The sequence below is a fragment of the Psittacula echo genome (assembly GCF_963264785.1).
Source record: "Psittacula echo genome assembly, chromosome: 7".
In the NCBI taxonomy this organism is placed as follows: Eukaryota; Metazoa; Chordata; class Aves; order Psittaciformes; family Psittacidae; genus Psittacula; species Psittacula echo.
The window spans coordinates 31,749,289-31,768,349 of NC_137740.1; the positions used below are offsets into that span (position 1 = coordinate 31,749,289).

Sequence of the window (19,061 nt, forward strand, 5' to 3'; positions counted from 1 at the left end):
ACCCTCCAGGAATTTATTTACCTATGGAAAATTATACTACTGATTACAGGATTGCAGGTTCATTTTCACTGCTGAGAACTCTTTTCTTTTTTTTGCAGCTCACGTTACATTTGCATGACTTGTAAAGTTTTGTAACATCTTGAAAATTTTAATGCTACATTGTGGAAAGGTACCTATAGAGGAACCAGGTAGAGTACTTGCTTTGCAGTCTTTTTGACAGGGAAAATGTTTCTTGGTTTGAATAGGTCTGTAAATGTTTTCTTTGAGAGACTGAATACTGAGTCACAAGGTGCTAACAAGAGCTGCCTTGGGTTTGTCCTTCAGGCTGGGTGTGAAGCGAGAAACTGAGAGAGTTATCTTTAAAACATAAGAAGGAATGTTTTCTACAGGGGAATAAAAAGTTATGCAGAAATCGTGACTATAGTACATATGAATTTATACTGGCAAGATCCCTGTGGTAAACATTTGACAGCCAGGACAACATTTTAGTCAGAATCTCAGTTTTTCCAATAAACTATTCCACCTGAGCCTTTAAATCATAATTCATGTTAGCCAGCACTGCAAACTGAGTTAAGGTCAGGAGAGATTTCCAGATGCATTATGATGATTATCTAACAGTTTAGTTAATAAAACCATAGAACTGGATGAGATTTTTGTCAATTCTGATGTCACAGCAACAGACACCTTTGACGGAAATAACATTGTGAATATTGGATAAGATCCTGCAGTGCTGCTCCTCCATGTTATGATATTATCCAAGGATGAAGATTATAAATGAGTTGTACTGTTTGTTTTCTAGTGGGTAAAAAAAACCAAACCCCCCCCCCCAATAATCAAGTTCCAATACACAACTAGATACAATATAGCTTTTTCTTTATATATATATATCTGTATATATATCAAGTAAAAAAATCTAAAATAGTTGGAAGTAAAAAATGAAAAAATAGCCGATCGTGTTTTTTTTTCTTTTTCTTTACAGTGATATGGTAGCAAATACAAGACAAATGAGTAATAAACCTTTACATAGGAGTTCTGGTCCCACCTCCATCAGTAGAGCTCAGACTAGAAAATGGAACAAGATGATTTTGTTGGTTTTTTTTCAGCTTCTGTGAGTGACAAAGGTAATGTGAGTAAGACAGGAGAAAATCATAGCAGTCAATGAAATAAAACTCTGAAGTGTTTCCAAAAGACCTTAAACACTACAGGGTACAAATTACTTCTGAACTAGGGGAGCAAACACAAACCATCACCAAGTCCTACTGAGGCTGAAAATGACATATGCTTATTCTGGCTTCAAAAATATGTCCCTTTTGTGCTGCCTTACCATGAAAACCCTCACTATCAATGCTTCCCCTTTCCCCCTGCAGCCAATAATAAAAAAGCAAAGCCATAAATTAATTGAATGGGCTCAGACAGATGTGAGACCTCAGTGATGCACAAGTGGCTGGCTGCCCTTTGTCCAGCAGTGAATTTTTTCCAGAATCCTTTTACATTGAAAACACCAATTGACTAAGCTTGGCAAATGGTCACACTGAGCCCTATTTTGGCCATAGAAAAGAAAGAAATACTAGTCTCAGCATAGAACAAGATCATATAGACAGTCAACACAAAACAGTATTTTTTCAGTTGTCTGCATAATAATAACATGTTTGCATATAGAACAGCTTTTGCATTATTGCTCTACTTATAAGAATATAGTAAGGAACTTATACCAGACTTGCACGTTACAAACTTAAGGTTCTTTGGTGAAGAATGAGAAAACAGTATTTTCATTGTACTTAAATCTCAGAGAAGTTTTCATTTTTATCTGTTGATCCTTTGGATTCTCTCACAGAGGAGGGAAAGGTATTGAGTCAGCTTTACCATCGCGACAATGACGACCCCACCAATCATCATGCATGTGGGCCAGAAGAGGGAGTGGAACAGCACATTGTAGCTGTACAGTTTGGTTAATATCACATTCTTCTGCACGCCTTCAGGGTCGTAGAAGCAGGAGAAGCGTTGGTACTTTCTGAAGTTTTCCATCACAATGTTCACCAGTGACATGGATTCCTCATAATTCTTGCCACATTTGGGTATGTATGAACACTGAGAAGAAATTGGAGGAAGAAAAATGTATTTCCAAATCAGATACAATGTCTGTTTTCAGGTGACAGGAAAATCTCAAGATGATTATGCTTTTCATAATAGTCCTAATAAGAGTGGAATACTATTAAGCCTAATAATAAATTTATCACAGACAAAACAATGTTTTGCACATCTACAGAATTTCCCATTGGAGAACATCCAAATACTGTACAAACATTAATACTTTAATCCGCACAGTGGCCTCGTGAGTTAGGTGAATATATTATTATTGCTAATTTACACATGCTAAAATGGAACTGATGAAGTACCTCTTCATCTAAAGTGGCATGCATATGCTTGCAGTTAGATGGGTAATTGACTCTCTGTAAATAAAAATCTGGTAGTTTATATCTCATTCAGATTGGATCAAAGTGATCATAGTGGGCACAGGAGATCACATCACCTGCAGAGAAGGCTCATGAGAGACCTTTATACAGATCTTAACATGGGGGTAATTCCTCAATTAGGAACAAAAAGAGATTTTAGGAGAAAGTGCAGTTTTCCTCCTGACAACCCAGAAGACTTTCATTCAACTTCTAATTGAAGATCAGCCTGAGTACCAGGATGGGTCTTAATATTGTTTTTGCTCTGGACCCCAGTCTAAATCCAACAATTCCTTTTCTCTGAAGATGCTGCTTGAATTTCAGTCTCAGTCACTGAGAAAAAAAGGTTTGAGGGTAGCTTTATCTAATATAAACTAAAATTCTCAAAGAATATTTAAAGCAAATTAATATAAAAATCAGCTTATGGAGTCCATGATTAACAAATACTTCATGGGATGCTTAGGACAGTAGCCTGTGCCTGTGCTTACCATTTCCTATAAAAAGCTAGTGTGGGCTGGTGAGGTGATGGGCAGACATGCAATGATTGAGGCCACATCTGCATTTTGACCTAAAGCAGAAAGACCTGAATTTGCTGTTGCTGCTGCCGGTTTGGAGAAGGATTGATAGGAGCAGCATAGGTCACCTCACTCCCTCCTCATGTCTAGACATGCCCCTCCACACCTGAAGGTTTTCTACACCTGTACAGGGTTTTGATTAACTGCTCCAGGAGGGGTGGAAATCTGCTGCTTTAACTACTTGAATGTGCATGGGGAGACCCAGCAGGTCACTGCTCCCTTGCAGTTACAGGGTGATTATGGGTCCCACCATGCTCCCTGCCTGCACTGCTTGCCCTGGGTGAGCACCTAAAGTAGCTCCAAATAATTAAAGTGAACTTTGCAAAGGAAAAAAATGTTTTTATTAAAATAATGTGACCCATGGCTTTTGATTATTAGTGGCTTAGTGGTCATACTTCATAAAAGCCCCACTGCTCTTTTTCATGACTACACTGTGACTTTTTTTGTAATGTACTGTGACATATCTCTAGTCCTAATAATGATAAAAGGATTAACCTTGTAACAGGATTTGATTGATTCATTGGCAAGTTTATTAGCACAGAATATGATTTGAAGCACAGTAGAAAGATTGTCTGGTGTTAGCAGAGTGGAGCTATAAGGGTAGAGCATGGTGGCATTGCCATTATGAGTATTTAATGGAGCTCCAGAAATTAGAGATGGAAAATATCAGTGTAGTATCTCATTCATCTTCTTTCTTGTGCGGGCCTGCTCCAGGATATTCTCTTGCACTCTGCCCATCTTTGTCTTAAATGCCTAAAACCACAGCCCTCTTCCAGTGCCTATGACTCTTTAATAGATCATAATCTAGTAAGTGGGGGAAATTTCTCAGTAAAGAGTACCTCATTCTTTTACTAAATTCTGTGCTGTCACTGTCTAACAGCAGTATTTCCAGCTCAGACATCTTTTCTCCTGCCTTTTTTTTTTTTTTCCCCTCTTGCAAACTTGGTGCTACACACTTTTGTTTCTTGAAGTCCCATGAAATATTCTGAGGGAACGGATTAAATGAGGACTTGGCAACTCCTTCCAAAGTCCAGCCCTTCTCTCTTGACAGAAAACAGCAGGCAAATGATGACAGATTGTTGGATTCAAGGACTGTAGAAATGTCCCAGGAGTGCAGCAGGGGGAGGTCTGACTTCTTGTAAGTCTGAATATAGTCCCAAGCATTTTCAAAGGAAACCTGATGTTCAAGCAGAACTTCAGCTGTTGCCTTCTATGCTTGATGGCACAGAGCCACCAGCCATATTGAGCTGGTTGGGCTGCCCATGACATGAGGGTCTGAGAGAGTGAAGCTCCCAGAAGTACAGTTGTGCAGGGGGAGGTTGACTCGCTTTGCCAGGCTTTTTGTGCTGAAACCATGTCTCTCTCCAGGCTATGGTCTTCAAGACACGGGTGCGATTTACTCCATGCCCTATCTGACTTGTTCCAGTTCTTCTGAGCTCTGGGAGGCATCTTGGTCTCAGCTTCAAGGAGCTCCTCTGCACAAGGACTTTCTGTGTGCATTAGGTTATAGTTGTAGAGTGCTTCTGACCTACTTCCATGCTTTGGCTTCCCCACTGAGATCCCAGGGATAACACAGGGCTGACTGTCATGTTGGTGACTGCTGTGTTGCACAGGTAATTGGCAAACATGTAGGCAGGTGTGGATAATGGGATGTCTTTGTTTTCTTCAGTGTCTGGCAGGGAATTTTATATCTGCAGTTGTTACACTGTACCTGTGAACCTAGACTACTAAATCTGCTGTTTTATCACAATGTCTGCATTGTCAAACACTTGGAAATCTGCAAATCTGAAAGTAAATAATGTCTGGTCCTCTGCCTCAAGTGAGGATTCTGTGATACAGAGTGAGAAAAGCAGTTCTTGTGTTACTTGCAACCTGATCACAAGAAGGATGTACTAGACAGTTAGGGAGAGACCTTGTTATTATGTTTCCAGCTCTACTTTCCTTGTTTAAAGGGTTGGATAGGCAACCTGTATGAACTGACATGTCCAGTCCAATGCCCTGCAGAGTGCAGAGTTGCTCAGGGACTTGTCCAGTCGAGTTACAAGTATCTCCAAGGACAGAGATCACACAGCATCTCCAGACAAGCTGGGGGCAGTTTCATTTAAGTCAATGACTGACTGGGCAGTGAAATACATGACTCTCATCACATGTCAGCCACTGGAGTTTGTGTCCATGCTGAGCCTGGGAACTTTGACAATATATGCTGTGGCAATCTTTGTGAGAATTGTGGTATCAACTTACGTCTCTTCTGAAAAATGTAACAAGTTTCAACCGGGGGCTGAAGGAGGAGTTTTGTGTCTGTGCTGGTCTGATACTGATTCCTGCAGACTGAATTCTCTGGTCCCAGCCCAGAAATGGTTGTGCTGGGAATTGCAACTGAATATTGTAGCTTCCCTGCAACAGGCAAATTACTCCTGGGTTATAAACACCTGAACTTTCAGTAGAAGATCATGACATCCCCCATCATTTTTGAATCTCAGGCAGTTAAAGCTGGCATAACAGTGATCCTGGTGATTAAATCCTGCTTGTTACCTCACGGAGCATGTGTATAAATCAGCAGTAGCTCAAATAACACAGAATAAAAATGATATAGCATAGGATTTAAATGGGGCCTCTAGCATTGTTTTAACTATCTCAGCCGTTCCTCAGGGTGACAGCCTGGCTCTGTGATCTGAGCATGAGGGAACACCATTCTATTTACCTCTTGCAGAAGCTTTTACAGCCTCTGACAGCTGAGGAAGGAAAGTGTATCTGTGAAAGTATTTAAGTTGCAATAGCTGTAGCATTGACAAGGAGTTTGGCTTCTCCTGAAGGCTGGAGATAAAGTATGCATGGCGAGAGCAACAAAAAGCCATTAAGAATCCCATGTGCTTTCCTGGGGAACACTTGAGCAGTTCAACTGGTATCCACTTACTTAGCAGTGATTCCCACCAGAGATGGGCAGCAGCACGCTGTAGATAAATTGCACTTACTCCTTGCTATACCTTATTAGCTTAGACAGCAAGTCTCCTAGTTTAATCATTATTTAATGTCAAAGCACATTTTGCTTCATCCGTGCTACCTGGTGGGAATAGGGGAATGACGGGCTCCAGATGCCACTCTGCACATGTGGTGGTGCTCAGTGAGGCAGAGGTTAGTGGGGAGATGCTGACCTTCTGAAGGTCACTGGTGGTGGAGGGTAAGCACTGTGTTCTGCAGTGTCCCCAGTAATGTCAGGGCTCAGTGAGACAGGGACAGCTATTATTTTGTTTATTTGGCAAGAATAAAGATAGGAAACACAGGGCTGAGTAGGTGGATGGGAAGAGACAGCTAGCATCCAGCTGGAGTGCTCAAGGCTGCTCTTCCTGCTGCATGAAGCCGCTCTCCAGCTGGGGGAGAGGGAGCACCCCGCCAGGAGCTGAGATGAGTTGTGCTGGTCTGAGCTTGGAGTCTCTGCTGATCCCAACTAGGCACAAGAAGCAAGGTATTTTATAGGCACTGCAAACTTCCATTCAAAGCTGCATTTGGATTCAGGTCACATAGCCAGCATCATGTCAGGAAACCTAGGAATCCTCCTGAGAGCAGAGTTTAACTTGTAAAACAACCTTGGGCTGGAGAAGCATTAACTATGCCTACATTAAATTAAGAGGAGGTAGCATGTGGGAGAATTTCAAATTCCATTTCAGCAAGCAAAAGTCATCAATAAAAGAATGTGGAGATTTATTTAAATCCAGTGGAGCACAGAGACTGATTTGATCTGTTTTATTCAAATTGTGGCATAAGTGTCGCTGGATTTTGCTTCTGCCCCAGCAGAATGTGGGGTCTATACTGCCACAGGCTCCCCAAATCGCGAGTTCCTCCTTTCTGCACTGATGTTGAGCTGGAGGGGAAGATGGGGGCACTGTTCCCCATTTCACACTTCAGATCCATAGAGCTTTTTCTCTCAGCCACAGGAGCTAATTATCTATCAGAATAACTGGCCCAGTGCAACCACGCCATGCTTTGACTGATTTTAATAGCACTTCATCTTAATATGCAGAAGTAATTTGGTCTACTGAAATGCTGCCATAAATAGAAACACAATAGGTTACATTGTCAGTAGCTTGAACTCGGGCTCTGCTGTTACAGGCTGTGCTTTGCCAGCCACCCGTATTTGGAGGTTCAGTGACCTTGGATAACTAAGTAGTTAATGCAAATCTGGCACTTGTAAGTCAAATGACTTAGCTGTGTCCTGGCTCACTGCAGTTTGCAGTTTTAGGTACCCAGGCGCTGTAGATATGAAGATAGGGAGGTGGAGAGAGGGACATTTCTTAGTCCGATCCTGCTGTGCTGCATGGAGGGAGCAAACACCCTCCCTAGCCACCTCCACTCCCTAACAAAGAGGTGATTGCTTGCCTCGTTTGATACACAGCACTGCATCAGCTGCACAGCTGTGGCTGTGGGCTGGCAGGGAGATGCATTCTGTGCATCCGCTGTGGTTATTATAGCCTCCAGACAGGAGCTGTCTCCATCCCACCTGGATGGAGTTATAATGGATTTTGCATTTGCTGAAGGAGACAGAAGAATTCTTCTTCAGATTTGTTAAAAATACTTTTTGTTTGTTTGTTTAGCGTCTGGAATCAGGGAAGTTGTGTGAGAAATATGGGCTGACTCCCTAGCCTATACATGCCTCAAAGCCAGCCTTTTCTTTTTATGCTGCTGCTTTTATCTTGACAGAGTCTGCTCAGCCCATTTTCAGCGTCTTTGCACCATCTACAGGGCTAAATGCTCTGCCTTGACCCCAGTGGCACAGCTGACCTAAGAGGAGATGCTCAGGGTGCAGAATTTGTCACCAGATATGGAGACAGAGACACATCTGCTGCTAGACACAGGACTCTTTTCTCTCCCTGTTGCCTTGCCTGGCCCAGTAGTAATAAGGCCATTTCTATTCTCACCACTGTGGATGTTCCGTGCACATCACTAGGTTTGTTCGCTATCATGCAGTCATACCTGGGTGGTAAGTGACTTGTCCACAGCTCCACAAGAATATCAATGTGACAAGTGCTCAGTGCTAGCTTGCACCTGTAAAACACTTGCAAAGGATGAAGAAGGCTCCAGCCCCCAGGAGATATTGCCCCGTGAGGGAAGAGCTCATCCTCCTGCTTGGGATGGAGGTGGAAATCTGCCCCCTCCAGAGATGTGAGCTCAGTCTGTGCACTGATTTCTGCTTTCTCTGCTCTGTATTTACCCGTGATGCAGGAGCTGGAAGCCTGATACTGGTTTAAAGCGAGGAATGAGTAAAACAAGGTGAGCAACCCTCTGGAAACTCACAGTATCACAGTATCACAGTATGTTAGAGATTGGAAGGGACCTCAAAAGATCATCTAGTCCAATCCCCCTGCCGGAGCAGGAACACCTAGATAAGGTTACATAGGAATGTGTCCAGGCGGGTTTTGAATGTCTCCAGAGAAGGAGACTCCACAACCTCCCTGGGCAGCCTGTTCCAGTGTTCCGTCACCCTCACTGAGAAGAAGTTTCTTCTCAAGTTTAAGTGGAACCTCTTGTGTTCCAGTTTGCACCCATTACCCCTTGTCTTATCATTGTTTGCCACTGAGAAGAGCCTGGCTCCATCCTCATGACACTCCCCCTTTATATATTTATATACACTAATAAGGTCACCCCTCAGTCTCCTCTTCTCCAAACTATAGAGACCCAGCTCCCTCAGCCTTTCCTCATAAGGGAGATGCTCCACTCCCTTAATCATCTTAGTTGCCCTGTGCTGGACTCTCTCCAGCAGGTCCCTGTCCTTCTTGAACTGAGGGGCCCAGAACTGGACACAATATTCCAGATGCGGTCTCACCAGGGCAGAGTAGAGGGGAAGGAGGACCTCTCTCGACCTACTGACCACCCCCCTTTTAATACACCCCAGGATGCCATTGGCCTTCTTGGCCACAAGGGCACAGTGTTGGCTCATGGTCATCCTGCCATCCACTAGGACCCCCAGGTCCCTCTCCCCTACACTGCTCTCTAACAGGTCGTTCCCCAACCTATACTGGAACCTGGGGTTGTTCCTGCCCAGATGCAGGACTCTACACTTTCCCTTGTTATATTTCATCAAGTTTCTCCCTGCCCAACTCTCCAGCCTGTCCAGGTCTCGCTGGATGGCAGCACAGCCTTCTGGCGTGTCAGCCAGTCCTCCCAGCTTAGTGTCATCAGCAAACTTGCTGACAGTACACTCAATTCCCTCATCTAAATCATTGATGAATATATTAAATAATACTGGTCCCAGTACTGACCTCATTTAGGAAGAAATTTTATTCTGTCCTCCTACCTCAGAATTAATTTTCATTGTTTCCTCAGTGTGGTAGAGCAGAAGCTTCTGGCCAGAAGAGGTGAGATTGACGTACACCTGGAGGCACGGGTACTGCGAAATTTTCCAGCAGTCTGGACCACAGCTAAATGAGCAGTTGAAGGTTTCTGTGATGGACGCATTGAGAAGTGAACACTGAGCCTCTTCTGTCCAGACACTAAGTAGGAAATAAAGACACGTTAGAGCATGGCAAGAATGGGCAATAAGCACAAAATGCAGGTCAGGCTTTCCATCAGCGATATACCAAGGGGCATCTTGTAGGAAACAGTACGTATTTGCAGGGCCTTGAGTGAAGGCTGGACTTTCTCACAACTCACATCACAGACTGCATTATTCTGTACCTGAAGTTTGTGCTTTGGGAACAAAAATACCTGACTCACTTATGTCTATGTATAAATGAAAAGGGCAGTGGAACTTTTAGTCTGGAGAAGGTATATTTGAAACCAAATGGAACCAGCAGAGACACCAGAGAAGAAAACTGAGCAGCCTGCCCTGGTGAAGAGTAAAATGCACTCAGTGCTGCATGACAGGACACCCTGGACCAAGACATAACAGTTAAACAACAAACCCCATTCAGTTTAAAGTGGAGGTTGGGAGGACAATTTTGAATTACCAGGGTACACATACTGATATGCATGAAGACACAGTAACACACAAGTAGTTCTGCATGCAGCTCGCCTTGTTGAAAGACTTTTTCTAGTGGCACCTTGCTTGGTTTTCCGTAAGTTAAGTCAGCTGTTGAAATTGTTCTATCTCAAATTTACCAGAGGCTAAAACTGAATGAGAGAGCCTCAGTGTGCACTGGCAATGTTCACCTGGGTTTCTTGCATGCATTTAAATATCTATGGCTGAATTTTCCTTGGGGATGAGAGCCATGGGAAGGGCACATTGAGGGTTCTGTGAAAAGAACCTTTCATGGGCTGGGGAAAGGTTTCAGCCTCACTCAACACCTCAGCTCACACCCAGCATGGCTGTCCTGCTCCTCATCATGAATGGGCTGAGGGTCTGCTTGTCCCTTGACAAACCTACAAAAGGCTTTACATGATATGCAATATCAAAGATTTCTGACAAATTCTCCTGATAAGTTATTTTGGCAGATATTCTCCTTGTATTTTCAGTTTTACATTTAAATTATGCTACAATTTGTGGAAGGAAATAAAATGAAGAGGTTATTTGCTTTTTTTTTTTCCTTCACAGCAGTATTTTGTTGAAGCAGTATTGCTGTCTGTAAAGAAGAATAATCCCTAAGGAGATCTGACTATGTGAAGAGAAGTGATAGCAAAGACTCCTAGGTTGTCTTCTTCTCACTTTCACCTTTCTGACTGCTGTTTCACTCATGCATGGGGATAATAAAGTAACATCTACCTGCAATAAACTTGTGAAGATGGAATATTTGATACTTCATAGGTGCTTTTGGCAATTTTTCATATAGTTTGCAATATAAAGCATATCTTTCCACATGAGCAATTTTGACCTTAACAGCCTCTGCAATTGACCCTGATATTGCTGAAAAGTAGGGGAGAGCAATGTGGAAAAGCAAATGCTCTTGGATACTTAACAGGTCTTGATCTCTGTTTTCAACTTTACTTGGATTTAAAAAGGGCCAAATACCTTTATCATATAAATAAGATACTGCAGATAAGTACTCTTCACCCTCAGGCATAGCTACATTTTCCTTATCATTGCAAGGTGAAGAAGGAATATTTCCCTGCAGATGCACTGATATAATTGAGGACGTTCATACCAGTTAACTGGTATGCACCTATTGTACATGCCTAAAGAAGAAGCCTATGGTGGGTAAGCCAAAAGATGCCAGGTACTGGCTACTGCCTCAGGGTGGTTTGGGCATGAGAGACTAATGTTTTGATCCCCAGTTACACATCCAGTCATCAGGGTGGAAAAAACATTGCTGACAGTCCTGTTACAGTCTGGGCTGGAGTTTTAATAGGGCTGGTGCTTGTGAACTGATTTCAAATGCTAATGAATCACAGGTCAAATTTTCTGCTTCATGGCAGAGAAGGAAGCCAGAGACGGCCTCAGAAAAATTAAGTGCAGTGCAGTAATGATGAAAGATGATCTTTCACTTTCGGCAAAATGCTGTATTTCAGGAAGATTTCACTTGTTAAAATGAAAGTAATAGCCTACATGGAAAGCTACATGCATGCATACATACAGAGCAGCTTGATTTCTTTCCCAAATTAATTCTCCATTCTTTATTTGGAAATCTGTCATTTCTTGAGGCCACTAAATATTTCTGCTGTTTTCTCCTGAATCGGGCTTTGCAGCAACAGCCCCTGAGAGGCTTACAGGGTTCAGCTGACTGCCGACTGCCTGATATGGACATTATACTAGTGTTAAACTGTGGCAAGTTTAAAGCCTATGGATCAAGGTTTTTTCAAACAGGGATCTAATTCTTCCCTCACTTACACTGGTATTACCCAACATGCTTTTGCTGTAAGTATACCTAATTTATACTGGGGTAAGGAAGTGCAGAATCAGGCCTATGCTGACCAAAGGAAAAAAACCAACCCAACTTTAATTTAAAGAGTCAAAAGAATAAGGCATGTGAAGTGAGATCAGGGTAACCATCATGAAATTACCTTTGCATGTAGGACCGCAGCAGGGTGATTCCCAAGAGAAAGTACATCATGACAGAGCACACCATCATGGCCAGCCCGAGGAGTATGGCCCGGTCTTCTCCAGCTTTGAGGGCTGTAACTGTTTTCCTTTTGTCCAGTAGATCGTGATCCCTGATTTTTTGGTAAATATTTCTGAGATTGAAAATAATACATTCTTATGTGAAGTTCATATCTAATCAAACAAGTTTTTATGGGGTGGGTAGTTCCACCTCCATACCCATCTCGTGGGAGAGAAAGGCTTAAGCGTCCTCAGGTGTCCTTTTTCATCGGATTCACTCTGACCTGGTGGAAACTTATTCATCTCCAAAATAAATTACAGCCATTTCTGAAAAGGTAAAAAACTCTTATAGCAAATATAAAGATTAGACACTTGTGCCAGCTCAGTAAATCCTTCTTTGGTACAGCTTCATTGGCTCAGTTGAATTATATGATAGTTGAATTTGACCTGTCAATTGCCATCTGAGGCTGCTAGATGATGTTTAGGTATATGAGGTGTCCTTTCTTCAGTTCAGGTCTTATGTTCCCATACGTAGAAATCAGCCTGAAGAAAATCATCACTAAAATTATCTGAAAGGACCACATTCCATTTTCATTCCCTACAGGCTAGTGGTTTAGGTGACTTTTCTGCCCTCAGTGTGACTCAAAGCTCATGAAACACTACGGGGATTTTGCAATAGATTTCTGTGGGGTTTTTGATTGAGAGTTTATTTACTTTATTTGTAAAATAGCCTTTTGGAAGCCCAGTTACTCATTACAGTGAAAACCCTCACAGAAAATTATTCACTAGAGCTATTTGTTCTGGGATTTAAAAAAACAAACAAAAAAAAGAAGATACAACAAACCATTCCCCCTTCAGCAGAGAGTCCTTTGCATTTTCTAACCATAAGTCCTTCTTTCATCTCCGAGCCTTTGATGATTCAATGAGTCATGAGGACACAATGGTGAAGAAGGAAATATTTGAGTACATTTCAAACACACTCAAACTTTGTGAGTTTAAAATGTACTTACAGACCTGAGGCTGGTCAAAATCTCCTGTGTTTTCTGTTACAGTTCTTTTGAATCATCCAGGCAGCACCCGAAGCATGTGAACCGCACACCTCTGAGCCCTCGCACCATCATAACATGGGCATAGTAGTACACATGGAGGAAGTTCCTCTTCTACTGTCTGCAAAATGGCAGGTGAGCAACATCAACATCACTTTGGGCTCTAGCAAACCCATCACTCACTTATGCTGAAACCATCAAGTTTTACTCAGCCTTGGAAAAAAGCAAGATGTCAGACCAAACATATAGCTTACATTCACTAATAGGGACAAAAAAATAGAGTTAAGACAGATGTAAAGCCATACATAAACAAAGTAGAAACAAGAAAATAGGTTTAATCATAAAATCCCTGAAACTGGAATTTGATATGTATTTAGGTGATGAGTCATATTCAGGAAAAGCACATATGGTGTGGAGTTTTGTAGCAAAAATCTTGCTTAGATGGTACTGCTGTCAGTAGTTTCCTGTAACGAAGACCCCTTAAGGTTTCTTCATCCAACTGTAATTTACATCTTTAGATGCCCATGCTTTCTCTTCAAAACCATCCTTTAAATCTTGTTAGTGTTTTCCTAGTTGGAAATGAAATGGTAATTCAGCCTGTCAAATTTTTCTCTGATGTTGGTCAGAAAAGATATATTGTGAAGTGGCAGATGCAATTGCCTTCAAAGAAGTAATGTAGAGTAATAGACTGATGCTACTTTTCTATTATTATTTATCAAACTGTATTTAACTCTGAGAGCTGCTCTTAGGATTTGCATTGCTCCCAAATGGAAGCAGGCAGGAAGGCAGAGATTGTCATGCAGTTCTAGCACATTAACCGATCACACAGCATAACTTATGTCAGCATGTAGACATAAAGCAGAGGCAGTACAATCTCTCACTAATGTCATCAGAGCAGCTAGGACATAAAAGGGATACAAATGGACAATTTAAAACCAGATAGCTAATTGAGAATGGTTACAAGTATTTCCCATGTGGCCTTGAGCCAAGAAACATGCAGTGAGAGGTAAAAAAAGGATGGGCTGAAGGGTGTGGTGTAGAAATGATCTAACTGGCAGGAGCCTGGCAAAAGGGATAGTTTGTGGTGACCACCATGCTTGGAGCATGTCATTCGGTTGCTCTTCTGCAAATATTTGTTATTCAAATCCCTGAACATCAAGAAAAGTGGTAGCTTGGTGCCCCTGAGGCCTTTCTCCTAAATCCCTGCCAGGATTCAATGTGGCAACACACACTGAGACACGCGGTGTTGTGGCACATGCCAGCGTGTGATGCATCAGTCCTGACGCAGCCTGGGAGACACGCTGAGTAACCAACCCTCCTCTTCCTCCCAGCTCATGCCTGTGCTAGAGAGGTGTCAATTTTCTCCTTATGATACTGGAACTTCTCCTATTACCAGACTTCACATTTTTGCCACTCAGAGCCCGGGTTTTGGGGGACATGATACATTGTGCAAAATATTTTGCCACTAACAGAGCAGCCTCGGAATCTCCTTATCTGGAGCGGCTGTGGGGGCCCACACACGTGTGTGAGTGTTGCTCCTTGGGGGGGATTTCGTGTATGTGTGAACTTTTGACACAGCCTAGGGACCTCTTTCTGCTTGGTGAGCTGGAAGAGTGCCATGCTTAGCTGGCTGATTTTGGATCCCAGGGCTTCACAGGCACAATTAGCTGACTGCTGCGGTGTGCTTAAGTACAGATCACTGCATCCCAGACACTACACATCTAGATGACTCCATCTAATACTTGCAATTGCCTGTGATAACTTTCCAAATATGACACTGAGGGAGGCTACTTGTTTTTCAAGAAGTCCCAGCTGTCAGAACATGGGGTCTTTCCACCCTGTGCAAAGGCATTTAATAGAAATCAAGCCTCCAAGGACAATAGGTCTTTGCTCCCTTGATCGTTTCCAAACTGAAATTCTCCCCTGCTAAATCTGCATGTTGCTTTTGCCGAACTGCTCAGAGGATACGGGCTGACTGCTGTACCCGGGATCAGCTGCCAGAAAGGAAATATGGACATGACTGTGCCTGCTGGGCACACAGTAGAGATCTCCCTCTCCATACCTCTCTGCACAGCAGCAGCGTGGGGATCCCTCTGCAATGTGATCTCCAGAGGAAGGCTTAGGGAGGACCTATGTAATGAAATTAGACACCCCAGGTTATGTTAACCTCAATGTGAGACAGCCAAGGAGAGTTACTGTGCCGATCTGAGCCTACCAGCCTTAATAAATAAGTTCCACATCTTCTGTAGAGTTGCCCATATTTGTTGAAGCCAAGACCTTTATTTGCCATCATGAGGTACACGATCTTTCAGCACTTGCTTACTGGAAGAATGAGGCAAACTAACTTGCTCTGGCCTCTGCTGACACAGGACAGCTCTGTAGCTCTGGGGATGTGATTAATTTATAGGCATGTATTATGAATGGTCCTGTATGCAAAGAGTTTGCAACTGGGCACAGCCACATAGAGCAGGAGAGGCTAAAGTAATCTTCAGACCCAGTACAACAGTTCTTATTTTGCTCCAAAATGGATGGATCTAGAAGCTCTGCAAAGAGGTTGAGTTTCCAGGCACCTGAAATTACCTATTTTTTTTCTTTAAATAAACACAAATTACCTACCCTCAAATTCTTTCCCTTGCAAATGGACCATGGTGTGACACTGAGGGAGATGCTGCCTCCTCCAGCAACTGCACAGTAATTGGGCTTGTCCGATGGGGATATCTGCTTGCCTGAATTATTTAGAGTGACTTTGAACTGACATTCACTTCTCTGATGTAACAGTTGTTATACAGATGTCACTCAAATTACCTCATGTTGAGGTGTTTACTGATATCAGAAAATTCAATTAAAGAGGAAACTTGCAGAAGTATGGGAGGCAGTCAGACAACCAGCTCCAAAAGGAAGTTCATGGAAACCTCCTGCCAAGCTGGCTTTTGTGGCTTCAAAATAGGTTTGCAATTGGATTCTCAAAGGAGCTGAGCACCTCTGCTGCTTTTGCAGAAAAGTTCAGCAAATGGGCCAATTCTCCAAAGAAATTTGGCATCCTGAGGGCAGCTCTGCTGCCTGAAATCATGACAGCATTTTCCCATGCAGGTGCCAGCAGTAATGTCTCATCAGAATATCTGAAGAGTGTGTTTTACTGATTGACACTGTAGATACATAGAGGTCTGTTTCTGTTTCACTGAAATTTTATATTTTGTGATTATGTTTGATAGTGACTGCAAGAGGAACTGAAGGAGAGGAGGCAAAGGAGGGAAGGGGGAAAGGAAACAAAAGAAAGGGAAATGTGTCCAGTTGTGACTAGACAAGCTGTCCAGCAAATCTCACTACAAAGCAGAGAGATTTTTGAAGGATGAGTTTGAGCATTGCTGACAAGTGTTATTTCATCAGTGATATTTAATTTCTTTCATTCCCAACTGAGTGCTGCCTTTATCTGCAGACTTAAAACCTCTCTTTCCCTTTCCTCCATTCCCTGCTCCCCTGGGAGATCTAGTAATTCCTTTAGTCCTCTGTCTCCTTCAGCCTATTCCCTCCAGCTACACCATGTAAGTGGGCTGGTGGCTACCAGCTCATTCTTAGGCTACTTCTCATCCCCCAGCTATTGTGCGATGTATTGCATACATACTTATCCTCACACACGCATGCATACAAAAAGAAAGCATCTCTGACAAGTGGGTGCATCATTCAGATGTGTAAAAGTTACGTAGGGCAATGATCTGGCAGGGGGACACAGTGCAGTGTGTGTGTGGAGGAAGAGAAGGCAATGGTGTGTGCTGGAAGCAGGACACTTGCAAAAGGCATAAAGGCTTCACAGAGATTGGAGTCGGGGCTGCAAACCTGTGGCTAGTGATTAGTATGCTTTTAAATGTGCAGTGTGTCTGTATTGACCTCAAAGATGGTCACAGTGTACTGCTGAAGAAGGAAGACTTTGGCCATGGCTCTGGCATTGTCCCTCCACTCTGTTTTGGCTTGGCATGTTAACCCTGACTCTCACTGGCTGGTCCTCTTGTCAGTGGAGCAGTAGCTGGGAGGGTGAGAGGCAAAGAGAGGACACCCTTTGCATCCTTCCTCCTTCTCTAGAGCCACCACTGAAGAGAAGCTACAGGCCACATTCCTAAAGATTCAAACCTGTAAGAGACAATCAGCACAGATGCTGTTTACCTTTTCTCATCATGTCTGTAAGATGTAGAGCTCCGGCCACTGGTCCAAATAAACATTTTAGAGGATTGCCCAGTGTTGGCTTTGCTTGCTGCAGTGGGACGATGGAAGGACCTGGGGGAAGACGGACAATTTTTGTCACTGCCCATCCAACGTGGCAGACCATACTACATCCAGTGTGCCAAATTCACTGTGGCTGTGCCCAGTGAACCCTGAAGATGTACCTTTTCTTAACTCAAGGTGAGATGTAAAATAATGGGGATGACAGACCAGTGTATGTGGATAAAGGACAAATCTCATTAGCCCCACTGGGGAAATGGGATGCTGGCTAATCAGGCTAAGCTATGCTCCACACTGCAAAGGATTTCCACCATGGACCAGAAATATTCGGTAGTTTAAAAAAAGTTAATAGCTGCATCCAGTGTTCTTATGGCAGTATTTTTCGGGGAAAACGTGGCTATTGTTTAAGCACATACATGTTCATTGCTATTAATTGGTTGTACTGCAGCTCTCAGTAAGGTGAGGCTCTCCAGGAAGGTGTCTGAATGAGGCACAAGTATGAGATGTAAATGCAACCTTCTGTGGAAATGTAACCGATGTGACAAAGATGTCTTTTCCCACAGAGAAATTACTGTTCTGGGGCCATTTAGCCAGATCAGTTAGATTTCTGCCCAGGGGCTTCTTTGATGCACAGCAGTGTATGAGGGCTGCTAATTCCTCTTAGGTTCTTCTAGTGAGGCTACAGCTCCCCTCGTAGCTTCTCCTAATCTGCTGCTGAGTTTAGCAAGGCTCAGCTAAAATCTCAGTCTCTGAGAACTGAACCCTTCCTGGTGAGGGCTGTATTTTGTATTATTTCATGGCACAACACTTTGTGCTTTTACTGCATTCAGGGAAAAGGATAAGAAAAAAAAAAAAAAAAAAAAAAAAGAAAGAAATATTCCAGATACCGAATACTTTAGTGCTGAGGTTTTTCATACTCTGGGTGCCATTCTTCATCTCACTGAAAACTAAACTTAACTGTTGATGCTGTCAGCAGGGAAGGCACATGAATTCCCCAGTGCTCCTTATCTGAAAAGTCTGTAATGTCACTGTCTACATAATCATGCAAAGGGCTAATTTAAATATTTGAATAGTGGTGATCCTGGGAGGATATTTAAATCCTGTAGAGGTGGCTGGGGTGGGGGGGAAGACTGACATGGATGGGAACTAAAATCCATCTGTAGGCAAACAGGCTGATGGGTGCCAAGGGACTGGGCTTTCCATCTAGAGTCAGCCCAGAGCCCCACCCTGAAGCAGACCCAGGTAAAACTCATACCCCAGCTGGGCAGCTGGCTGGGCAAACTGGCCAAGCTGGTCACCCTGTCACCTGTTCCTTGCTGGGATCCTGCTGCCATGCTCAGAGATGCTGGCCAGGGACTGGGACTTGCAGGTTGGGACCTTGCTCTAGGTAGTATTTCACAAAACTTCTGTGCTTTCATTCACAGAAAACTGGACAAGAGGTCCAAAAGAAGACAGAAAGAAAGAGGGGAATCTCCCTCAGCCCTTTCCCTCACTTTGTAGTCAACACTGCAGCTCTGAGAACCAAAAAAGACTCTTTCCTTACCACTGCTCTAGTTAAGTATTGGGGAATAAACAAGATGAAGCACTTCCTTCTTGAAATAACTATAGCTTAGAAAGTGAAATAGCATCTACCAGGGTCTAAATATAGCCGCTGAGAAGTGTCTTATAGTGATAATGGCCAGAAATTTGTGTTGCAGGATCTTGGGTCTAATCCTTTGTCTGGTATGTGAGATTGTACTCACTACCCCGGACAGCACAACAGGACCACCAAGCCTGCACTGAAAGAGCTGGTTTTTCTGCACAGAGCAAT

At 43.1% G+C, this 19,061-nt stretch overlaps 1 protein-coding gene across 1 annotated transcript; it reads right to left on the minus strand.

Annotated features, from left to right (window-relative positions):
- Positions 1 to 1,803: 1,803 nt before the first annotated feature.
- Positions 1,804 to 17,265, minus strand: KCNMB2 (potassium calcium-activated channel subfamily M regulatory beta subunit 2; the record flags this gene model as incomplete). The annotated part of the gene is made up of 4 exons (XM_080623685.1): positions 17,195 to 17,265; positions 11,954 to 12,124; positions 9,315 to 9,510; positions 1,804 to 2,088 (listed from the first exon to the last, which is right to left on the minus strand). Exons 1-4 carry the CDS (start codon positions 17,248 to 17,250, stop codon positions 1,804 to 1,806), a joined length of 708 nt encoding a protein of 235 aa, XP_080479811.1. The 5' UTR covers positions 17,251 to 17,265.
- Between the last annotated feature and the right edge of the window lie 1,796 nt (positions 17,266 to 19,061).